Genomic DNA, 12,358 nt, shown 5'->3' on the forward strand with positions numbered 1-12,358 from the left:
AACTGGAGCCGCGCAATTCAAACAGTCCGCGTATTATTTTTTGAACAGCCCTCGTAGTTTTACAAATTATGGTTGTTTGTTTGTTCGCTTATGAATTTCGCACAAAGCTACTCGAGGGTTATCTGCGCTAGCCGTCCCTAATTTAGCAGTGTAAGACTAGAGGAAAGGCAGCTAATCATCACCACCCACCGCCAAGTCTTGGGTTACTCTTTTACCAACAAATAGTGGGATTGACCGTCACGTTACAATGCTCTCACGGCTGAACGGGCGAGCATGTTTGGTGCGACAGGGATTCGAACCCGTGATCCTCGCATTACGAGTCGAACGCCTTAACCTACCTGGCCATGCCAAGCCCTACAAAATATGAGGATACAATTGAAAAGAGAGGACGTTAAAAATTTAAGTTCTCACAGATTTATAAAATTTGTTTAATATTTGCATTAGCAAATTATAGTACTTAGGTTAAGTAATACAATAATAATTAGTTATAGAAATTTTGATAAATGAAAGTAACACGGTAAATGCTTTAGCTTCGAGTTCAGTGTGTGTGCACACGTGTTTTGTTACAGCAAAGCCACATCGGGCTATCTGTTAAGTTCGTAGAGTTCAGTGGTGTAAATTTTACTGCAAAGTTTGTTTGCTTTGTTTTGGATTTCACAGAAAGTTAAACGAGAGCTATCTGCGCTAGCCATCCCTAATTTAGCAGTATAAGACTAAAGGGAAGACAGCTATTCATCACCACCCACCGCCAACCCTTGGGCTACTGTTTTACCAACGAATAGTAAAATTGACCATCACATTATAACGTCCCCACGGCTGAAAGGGTGAGCATGTTTTTGTGGCGAGGATTCGAATTCACGACCCTCGGATTACTTACTAGTCGGGCTTTTCTGCAAAGTAAGCTTAATAGGAGTAACGGTACTTTAGGCTTAAGTATATTTCAACTAACTGATAAATCGTAAAACAGGATACATGCACTGTTTTATTAAACATATACAATCTAAAAACTAATTTATTGCTTCTTGGTGTTTGAAGAATCAACTTGTTTACTTGAACTAAGATCCATTAGTTTAACTTTATCTTATACTGTTATAGACTTAAGGTAGGTTATAAATCCGACTAAATACATTTTATTATTAACGTTACGTAATTTGTTAGTTCCAATAAATCATAAAGTTCCATTTCTAAGTTTTAAATAATTAATGATAACATTTATTACTTTTTGTGTGAGGACGAAGTAGTGTTTCTTTGTTTAGAATTAAGCACAAAGCTATACAGTGCTCTGCCCACAATGGTTATCTAAACCCGGTTTTTTAGCGGTGCGAGCCCACAAACATACACCTGTGCCACGAAGGGGGGGGGGGGACAAAGTAGTGAGCAAAGAATAATAGTTTTTTAAACGTTAGGATTAACAGTGTTAACAATAGGCTACTGGTATTTAACATTAAGTATTTATTTCCAGTCTGTAAGTATAAATACAGTGGTGGCCCGGCATGACCAAGCGTGTTAAGGCGTGCGACTCGTAATCCGAGGGTCGCGGGTTCGCATCCCTGTCGCGCCAAACATGCTCGCCCTTTCAGCCGTGGGGGCGTTATAATGTTACGGTCAATCCCACTATTCGTTGGTAAAAGAGTAACCCAAGAGTTGGCGGTGGGTTGTGATGACTAGCTGCTTTCCCTCTAGTCTTACACTGATAAATTAGGGACGGCTAGCGCAGATAGCCCTGGTCTTGAGAAGCTTTGCGGGAAATTCGAAACAAACAAACGAAGCTCTCATATTTAGCGAAAAAAAATATTAAACCGAATAATTAATTGAAAAATACAACAACTAAGCTCTACAGCACACAAGTTTTGATTTTAATCTAACTCTTCTCAGATGATAGCCTGATGCTATGGGTAGAATTGGTTTGGTTTGTTTTGAATTTCGCACAAAGCTACACGAGTGTTATCTGCGCTAACCGTCCCTAATTTAGCAGTGTAAGACTATAGGGAAGGCAGCCAGTCATTACCTCCCATCCCAACTCTTGGGCTACTCTTTTACAAACGAATTGGGGATTACCGTTACATAATACTGCCTCCACGGCTGAATTGGCAAGCATGTTTGGTGTGACAGGAATTTGAACCCTCGGATAACGAGTTGAGTGCCTAACCACCTGGTCATGCTGGGCCACAATGGGTAGATGTTGTTGTTTGTTGTTTTGAATTAAGCACAAAGCTACACAATGGGCTATCTGTGCTCTGCCCACCACGGGTATCGAAACCCGGATTTTAGCGTGTAAGTCCGCAGACATACCGCTGAGCCACTGGGGGGCCTATGCGTAGAAACGTTAAGATAATTAAAATTAGAAGTTTATTTTGTAAAAGTTACTGTTGTATTTTTGAATCAGTTGAAGTTCAGCACTATTAGTTACATACAGTCTGTGTTTTAGTGTAATGCTCTTGAATGAGCTGTAAAGGGAAAGGTTTAATTTAAATAAAAAAATAATTTTGGGGTTATATGGTCGTTTATTACTTGTATTAAAACAACAATAATGGTTAGAAACGGAAAATGAGAATTGAACTATATTTATACGCCAACTACTTTGTCAACATCTCATCTGAAAAGCATGACATAATCCTCTCTCATGTTTCTCCGCTGTTTTCAAACTGTCGCACCAATATTCAAAAAATCACATGCTAAATCACATTGAAATATTTCAAACAATTTATGTCTGGCCCTCTACCATACAGGTAAACCAATCAAGTAAGTCTATGCCATAATCTGTTCAGTTAGAGCAAAGTGTTTTTGATGAACAAGAGAAATTGTATGCAACATTGATTGACGTACATCACAGCTGTTGTTTTGATGTATTACGTACATTTGAATGTGGTATAGAAAACTGTATTATAGCTTTTGCTGTAACGTTTAACGTTAGTTATATCGTAATTTATTATTATTAAATGTAAGTGAGGAATGTATTGATGTTGTATATAAATGTGAAACTTAAAAGTATGGATAGGGGAATTTAGTAATAGTTAAGATATCTACACGTTGGTTTATAGTTTCAATTTAAGTAAAAGTTCACAGTGTGAGTGCGACTGTGGCGTAGGTGAGGCAATTAACTACGACACGAAGTATGCTCATCTTCGCAAACTGATCGTTGTTAATTATACTGCTAGACTGTGATAGCACTGAAAAGTGCAATTTCTACAGAGTGCAGTACAAATTACTATAATAGTACATAAATAATAGTTTTAATAATAGCCGGACTATAACTACCAATATTAACTTAACATTTATGTTGTTACTGTTAATTATAATTAGTATTACTCAAGAAGGTCCACAGAAAGTAGTAGAAAAGACAAACATCTTAAACAGTAACTTTTTAAAACTAATTTAATTTTTACGACAGTTAAAAAGAACACGATGATAAATTTTGTGGAAAAAAAGAAGCAGTTATTCTTTTATTGTGACTTGTTGCAATGGTGGTACTTGTAGTTCTGTTGTAGTAGTGATAGTATTGAGCTATTTAGTGTTAGCTCTGATATTATAACACTTAGTATTTAACAATACTGCGTTTACTTTAAGGCAGATATGTTATCAGCAGTAGTGGACGCCAACACTTTATAGAAGATTATATATTTTCTGAAAAGTAAGGGTAGATTTAAATTTTAACTTTTTGTTTTAATAAGTTAATGTTTATGCAACTACTATCTTTAAGGATTGGATGGTCCCTTTTCATTTGTGTTTATAGGTGTACAGCGATAGGCTTGTCATTGCTATTGATGAATCAAGCAATTCCTTGTTGCCTGTATTGTAATGCTTGTAAACGAGCACAGACTAATACCTTTTGTTTTAAACATTTATAAGCAAATATTCATCAGTTAACACTATCATATGATATCAAAACTTTTCTGCCTGAAAACAGTGGCAACAACTAATTTTTCTACCAGTATGTATGTGTATATGTAATTAACTCTAGTGTTCAGTATTAAGGATATTAATACTTTGTTACAAAAATGTGTGTACATGATATGTCAGTTGCAACTATTTAGAAACCCTATGACACCTAACTGTGGTAATTATTGTTACTTATTATTATACATTTCAGTCTTATGCATTATTTTCATGATCAACAGTTCAGTTGCAAATAGCAGCTTATTTGATAATAGGAATTGCTGTTTGATTTTTTTTAGCAGTACAATCAGGTTATCCTAATAACTTGTTAATCACATTGTTTTTCCCTTTGTTATCAGATACATTTTAAAATTTATACTATACTATTAGTGGTTTGAACAGTAATATGGTAGTCATCATCCTATTAACATATGGTCAACAAGGGACCATTTGTTTTTGAGTTATCCTTGAACACCTACTGTTAGCAAAATAAAATTTGGAATCACTGACCATTTAAAAAATGATATATTTTCCTCATAAATTCCTGTAAAGTGCTATTTTATGCTACTGCTGATAGCATGTTATTCATTAAGTCAATCATCCTGTTAGAAAAATAAAACTCATAACTGAAGTCTGCCTTACAGTTTACAATATTTAAATGTATGTCATTTTGCTTTATTGTTTTAAAAATAAAGTAGAAAGAAAGAAATTGGGGACTTTAATCCTTTTGATTTCCAGTATAATTTTCTGAATTTAAGATCACTCTTACATCCTTTTCTCAAAAGAAAATATGTTAAGAGATCTTGTCTCTAAAAGATAACTTTTTGATCTCTGGAATCATGCTGTAGCCCTTTCCAGAACTTTACCCTAATATTCAATATCCATTTTTGGACAAGGAAATAATACAGCATTCCAAGTGAGGCCTAACTTGTGATATTAAGAAAATTACCTCTTTTTATTTGTAGTCAGTATGTTTATCAATAAAATCTAAATTTTTATTAGCTTTACTAATAACAATAAAACACTGCCTCAATGGTTTAAGTGACTAATTTACCACTGTGCCAATATCCTTTTCTCCAGTCATGCTAGTAACTGGGTTCTGTGTATGCAGTCCTGGATTATCTAGTAAGCACACTAAACGTGTGTGGAGCATGAGCAAAGAACAAGCACCAAAAAATGAGAAATCTTTTTGTTTTTTTGAAAGAATTTGATATTTGAAAGAAAGCATGGAAGTAGTCATCATGGGAAAAATCAAAACTTTGTTAGGCTTTCTTATACTCCACAACGCACACTTTCCCCATTTTTGTTCTCTACGTCAGTTCCACTGTGAAATGCATGCAAAGTTTAATGAAACAGGAAAAAGAAAATTCAATCAACCTGATCTTCATGACACCCTAGTGATAGACGGTACAACGTACATTTACAAACACAGATATCGCACTATGTATTTTGCTTACACTGATGATTACTAACTGCACTTTTTCTCATCTGTAAAGAATAAACAACCCTTAGAGAACAACAGTGTGTCAGGACAGACTTGATTCACTTTCCTTACTGTGTGTAGAAGCAGATGTGTTTCGTTGACTCAGCTTTGATGAAATTATCCAAAATTTTACAATTAGAAAATCAAGAAAGAAGCCATTTTGATTTCAACATACTTCTAAGTTTGTTTCATTTTGAAAGATAAAAATGTATTTTATGGTTTAGAATTGCTATTATTTTAAATTACATAGATGGGACACCATAATCTTTTCAGTGTTTATGGTATTAATCTGGCCCACATGCATGTTAAATATGTAACCAGAATTATGAGAATCTAAATGCATTATCTTACACTTGTTATAATTGAAGCCCATTTGCAAGCAATTTGTCTTAGTCTTTATCACTCTGTAGTATTTTAACATTTTTAGTACAGGTAAGTAACCAAAAAGTATCAGAAAACATTACTCATTTACAAGTGATGTTTTTGTAAATGTGATTAAATAATAAATATCAAAAACCAAAGCATTGATTCTAGAGGCACCCCTCTAGTACTTGGGTCTGTTTTGACTAGATTACATTAATAACATTTTGCTTTAGCTCAGTCTGCTACTCTGCAATTAAATTGATAGTCTTTCTTTAATCCATACTGATGTAGTTTTCTTAGCCAAATATGGGCAATTTTCATCACCCAGATAACTTTCAAGATTTTATTTGCTGATAGGTTAATAAGTAAAGATTTCATTTAATGAATTCATATTGGCTGTTTTCTGTATTGCATTGTGTTAAACAGTTTTATAAATTATTTTTAATTAGGCTATACTTTTCCTTATTATATAATTAAAACTTAAATAGCTTATATTTTTCAAGGCAGTTCTCATCACTCTGCTATAAATACCGTGTATACACATGTTCAGATGTTATATATAAAAATATCAGAATTACTGTATATGTATGATGTATATCACTGTTATTGTGAGAGATAGAGTATGTGTAAAACAAATAGGTGGTGGGACTGTATTGAATTTAAGGGGGGGGAGTTATTTCCTATATTAACTATGACCATTGTTTTGAGAAATAAAACTGACATTCCCTAATAGTTTTTTGCAAGTCATGTTTCCTACTTAAAGGGGACCATTTGGAGGTGACTGTGTTGGAACAGTCTTTTTGAAGGACTTAGTGATCTTTTGTTGTCATTATATTTTGTTAATATTTTTAAGTTTTACCAGGTTTCTAAAACTTTTAAATGTATCTTTCAAATTAGTTTTAAAATTTTAAAGATGCCTATATTTATTTATATAATGCACATATATACATGGAAAATATAAATAAAATTTAGTAAAGAACTTTATAATTGTTGAAAAGGTTATTCAGAAATTTTCTAAAAAACAACAAAAGTGGGCATGCAGTGATAGTCTTGAAGAACCAAATTGTTTCATAGTTACCATTTGTGTAATTTTTCAGAAAAATGTTTCTGCTGGAATGGATGACAAATGTACTTAGTTTCTTAGGTAAGTTTTTTATTATGTTTCTGTATTGCATTTTATCTTGATACTATTTTAGTAATTAGTTTATCAGTTATCAGTATCTTCCTGTCAAAGCAAGCTACTTTCATTGATCAGAACTGTAAAAATGTAGTTAATGTACCAATAACTATGGTGATACATTTTTGAAATGTTATTTTATCCATCATTTTGCCTTTGCAACTTTATTAGGGTTAGTATGTACAACAATATGGAGTATAGATGTTTTTTATTTTTTGTCAAACATTTTTTACGATGATACAAATATTTTACATCTTTGCATTTATCTGAGTCAAATAACTTATTTTTTACTTTTCAGAATACAGTTAGACTTAAGTATGGAATGACATTATGTTAATGTAATATGTTGAGAAAAAATGATATATATACATGATGAAGTGATTATTTATGGGAGAAGATACGATATATTTCAACAGACGTAAAGAAAATTTATAAAAGAACTTTATAATTGTTGAAAAGGAGATTCAGTAATTTTCTAAAAAAACAAAAGTGGGCTTTTTGATGTGTAGTATTGAAGTGATTATTTATGGGAGAAGACACTATATATTTCAACAGACATTGACATGTTTTCAGGTCTAAAGAATGAGATTTATTTGTTGATCCAGTTATTGGTGTGTGTTTTTGTAGTAACATTAAGATCTTGTGTTGTATATGTAAATATAGTAGACTGATCAAGGAACAGAGCTGCATACACTGCCTGTACACTTATTAGGTTTCATAATATGATTTATTTTAAATTAAGAAATACAAATGTGATCCTCAATTATTAGAATTTCCTCTAGAAAAAAAAAAAAGGAAAGCATCATAAATAATAGATTAAGTATTTATATGTTTTTGTATTTGGGGTCATAAAGCATACAGAAAATGAGTATGAATGATGTCTTGCATTTTGTAAGTTGATTGGAAAAAATGGTACAAAAGTGATAAATGTAAATGCATTTATCATACTTTATTTTGTAATTAGTAATTGGCATATAGACATATTTAAAGGAATATTGAGATCACTTGAAAAAAAAATAAAATTTATAAAAATGAGAAATACTATGTTTTGGATACTTCACTGAAATCATTTATTTAAGAGCCACATAAGCACTTTCAATTCACTGGTGAGATAATTGCCACTAGACCTAATAGCTGACCAAAGTCAAATCACGGCAAAAAAAGATCGTAACCATAGGTTTATAAACTTTTACTTTTGTTGTCTTACCTATTGTCAATATTTTGTAATATTAGTGTATTGTATTTCCAAGTTGATAGTTAATAGCTTAGAGAACAGGCCTATATTTATTGCAAGTATAATTCACCTTTTTAAACCAGTATCACTACAAGTGACATTATTTGCCAAAAGTTGTCAGCATATAAGATATTAAAATTTACTTTATCTTAAGAGTGTGTCTCACAGTAATGTTACCATACACTAGAATAAAACTATGATGTATGCAATTTTTTCTTGTTGACTTAAGTATAATACTTATGATTAATTTTTGACAAGCTAATCATTCTTAGGGAGGAAGAATACCACAGTGAAAATTATTACACTGAAAATATTCAGTATAGTCATAATTAAATTCAGTTGCTTTTAAAACAGCAGTAATAACTTATTTCAAAGTAATTTAAAATGACATGTAAATAGTATAACCAAATTCTCATGGTTATTCCTCATTGTATCATTTTAAACCAAATTTGATAAATGCTTCATTCTAAAAGTTAAATTTGTTTCCTGTCTTATGGAGGGACAGTTGTAAGTCAACAGACTTACAGTTCAAAAATACAGTTTGATTACCTGTTGTAAACAGAATGTAATGCCTATGTATAGCTTTGTATGAAGAAAGCATTTGTATATTTTATGTGGTCATTGTAATAATAATTAATGGGAATGGACCTCTTCATTCATCTATCCTGTCTCATCCACTAAACTAAATTTAAATAAACAGCAACAAAAACTCCATACCAGACCTTATAATTTAAATACTTAACTTAAGTTCCACTCCAAAATAAAACTTCATTATACTGATAAATCATTGTCAATTCACTGTTAGGCTTGTAATTACTATAGCAATTTTTATCACTGATTTTGTAGCGAAGAACAACATTAGCAAACTTTCAATCCTCTAGCACTTAGCTTAGTATTCAAGGACTTGCAAAAAATAGTAGTAAGTAGCTCACATATAAAACTTGTAATTTCCTTTTCAACTTTTGAGGAAATTTCATCTGGTCCATGAGCGATAACATTTTTAAAACTTTTGAAGTTTGTCTTTCAAGAGCAAGATAAATTATCTTAGACTTTGGTAGATTTTGTATGTTCTAGAGCTATAGAAATTTAATCTGTGTGGTGTTTGTGTCTTGAGTTTATGTATAGTTATGAAGAAATTGTAGTCAAAATTATAGGGTAGTAGATATAGGATCCCTAAAAGCTATGAGGTTAGTATTATTTTTTTCAAGAAAATGTGTGATTTGGTTATGTATAAAGTATGACTGAAGTTAATTTTAGTTTTCACATATTAAATTGTGTTGTTTCATGAAAACTTAGAACTGATTTAGTAAGAAAAGTTAACTTTGACATAAATTCTAAATTCATAGTTGTATTTAAATATTTGATGTATTGAGATTCAAAATTATTTTGGAGGTTGTTTTTCAAGTAAAAATTTAGATTGGAAATTCTATGAAGTAATTAAAATTAATTTTTAGAAACAAATTCGATATTTTGACAGTAGTATCATGATATTTGAGTAATGTATTGGCTGAGAAGTGATAAACTCAACTACTGTAACTAAAATGTAACACAAATAATCATAAATGATGTCCTTGTACTTTTGTTTTAATTAAATCAGTGATAGATTCATAAAAGTAATGAGTAAAAAAGGTCCACCTTTGAATAGTGCTCAGGTTATAGGGTTTTTATTCATTTCTGTCAAGACTTTTTAAACCTACTTGTTTTAGTAACATCATGAGGATTCATAATATTAGTATTTTTGAGTGAGCTTTAGCTGGTATTGATGGAAAGTTGTATCTTTTTTTTGGAAACCAGGATTATGGAAGAAAAGTGGAAAGCTTTTGTTTCTTGGTCTGGATAATGCTGGTAAAACAACACTACTGCACATGCTTAAAGATGATAGAATGGCTCAGCCTGTGCCCACCCTTCATCCAAGTAAGTGTACCTTTCAGTCTAGATATACATCTTTGAGGAATAATGTTTAAGCTGACACTTGTTTGATAAGACTAGTGCTGAAAATTTTTATGTTTCACTAGAAGTTTCATTAATCCATTTAATCTGATGATTATATGATGAGGTTAAAATTCTGTTATCGTTGTGAGCAAAATTTCCTCAGATGACAAGCTTTGCTTGTGAACTGCTGACTCTGACAGTTAACAACAAACAAACAACCATAAGAGTATACTGTACAGTACAATGTGCTTTTCATATTGGTTGTAAAGATATCCATTAAATAAATACACGTTTTGGACAATTACCCTAAAACTATGATAAAGTGGGAGGAACTTCTATGGTAGTCTAATAAATTTATTGATATCTTGAGAAATTATGCATGTAAGAAGTTCAAATTTTGCATGCTGGCTTGCTACTATATACAGGGTGGCCCGTAAGTCACTACCCATCCATATATCTTGTGTATCCAGGGTGTCACCAGTATTTTTGCACTCATGTACCCATGTACTTGTCACAATACACTCTTCAAGTGTAAATGGGCTTACATTGGCCATATTTCTCTGAAAAACAAAAAAGAAACAAATTTATAATACATGCATAATTGAATATAACATAACATATGGATGGGTCGGGACTTATGGGCCACCTTGTGTATATAGGTTGTAATTGGCTGAAGGTACTGAAACTCGTTACAGTACAAGGAAACCCTATAGGGGAAAATTAATAAGTAAGGTGCATCATGTGACAGTGAAATGAAAATTGAAGTAAAAAAAAATAAGACTTGGATTGTATAAAATATTTGAATTATGAATTACATTTGGTGCATTATTGAATTAAATAAATTTAGTGCAATGGTACCATTAGTATAAAAAAAATGTCAAAAGATTCAGGTATATAATTTATTTCTAGTTTTCATGTGTATTCTTTATTATTATAAAAGTAAGTGAAATGTAAATATTATAAACTTTTTAGGTTAACTTAGAGAAAGTAAATAATAATAAAAACATTTTCATGAGGTATGCTTGTGAACAACTGGAAAGGTTATTTTTTCATTAAAATACTTTAATAATAAAAATATTTAATGAATTTATCAGAGCAGTACCTGCTAGATAATCTGTATTTTATATTTAATGACTGTCATTTTTTATATTGAATGTATAAAACTACATTCAATAAAATGTTTGTATTACAAGCTCTCATTTTTCATAATTGTTAATCATATTTAATGATCTCTAATTATACTACTACCATACAAACAAAAAAGAAATGTTTCGTCAGATGTGGCTGGATCCACAGCTTTGTCACTTTGCTACATTCTATCATAAATATGCCCGAGCTTTTCACCTGGAATGCTTGAAAGCTGTAATTGCTTTGTTGTTCATATAAATATTATAAAAGGTTTACACCTAAGGATTTAGGAAGCTTGTCAAGCAAATGGAAAAAGGAAAATAACAAAAAATACAGTAATAACAATACTTTGAGACTGAGATCTGAAACTTTTTTACTGATGTTGTAATTCATCCATAAGATTACAAATTCATTATAGTTATGATAAATTAGAACTTTGTTGTGTGTATATATTGGTTTAATTTGACTTTTATTACAATGAGTGCAGATAATTGGCTTACTTGCCACCAGCTCTATTGCCTTTTAGTTTTTAATCTTTCCCTAAATCACTATATTTTGGTCTAAAATAGATAATTTTTTATGGATATTCCTGATATTTTTCCTTTATATTCTCATCAAACATTTTCAGCCATTAATGCCATTATACTTGTGGCAGTGGTTTTGTATGATACTTACTATATTTCACTATATGAGTAATTATTAACCTTCAGAACAAAATTAATATTTTTTTTCTTACTTTCTTTGTCAACATATTTTAATATGCTGCTATAAGCTTATAATTAAAGCTATGGGCATAAAAGTAGAAGGTTCTGGCAGCATGTAGAAAGTATATGCTATTTTGTTACAGGACGAACAGTTTAGTTGGCCCAAGTACAGGATGAAAGTGGTTACTTGAGATTAAGGTAAATTCATGTTGAAAGGGTAATTGCTTGTACCAGTGAAGAAAACTGTGGGAAAAAAATGTTTTTCAAATTTGATTATGAAAAAGCTAAATTCTCAGTTCCAGTTTGTTACAGTTTTGTATGAAAAACTTTGATCTTATGTGTGAAATGATTTCAAAAGTTAATTTCAAATATGAATGATTTTAATTTGAAATTTCACATATTTTTACACATTGACCAGAGAATTTATGAAAATATTTTTAAAAGTAAATCTAAATAGCATT

At 31.2% G+C, this 12,358-nt stretch overlaps 1 protein-coding gene across 8 annotated transcripts in view; it reads left to right on the forward strand.

Moving 5' to 3' along the window:
- The first annotated feature begins 2,587 nt into the window (after positions 1–2,587).
- The window catches only part of LOC143252917 (small COPII coat GTPase SAR1B-like), a 49,173-nt gene continuing 39,402 nt past the window's right edge, over positions 2,588–12,358 (forward strand). The window contains exons 1-4 of one of the 8 annotated variants that reach the window (XM_076505775.1): positions 2,792–2,868; positions 3,568–3,631; positions 6,820–6,866; positions 9,928–10,047. In XM_076505775.1, coding sequence (XP_076361890.1) covers positions 6,824–6,866; positions 9,928–10,047 — 163 coding nt within the window. In that variant the 5' untranslated portion in view covers positions 2,792–2,868; positions 3,568–3,631; positions 6,820–6,823. Of the gene's footprint in view, positions 3,114–3,567; positions 3,632–6,819; positions 6,867–9,927; positions 10,048–12,358 lie in introns of all 8 variants that reach the window. The other 7 variants (XM_076505781.1, XM_076505779.1, XM_076505780.1 and 4 more) reach the window with 7 other exon arrangements.

This window comes from Tachypleus tridentatus, chromosome 6 (assembly GCF_004210375.1).
Source record: "Tachypleus tridentatus isolate NWPU-2018 chromosome 6, ASM421037v1, whole genome shotgun sequence".
NCBI lineage: Eukaryota > Metazoa > Arthropoda > Merostomata > Xiphosura > Limulidae > Tachypleus > Tachypleus tridentatus.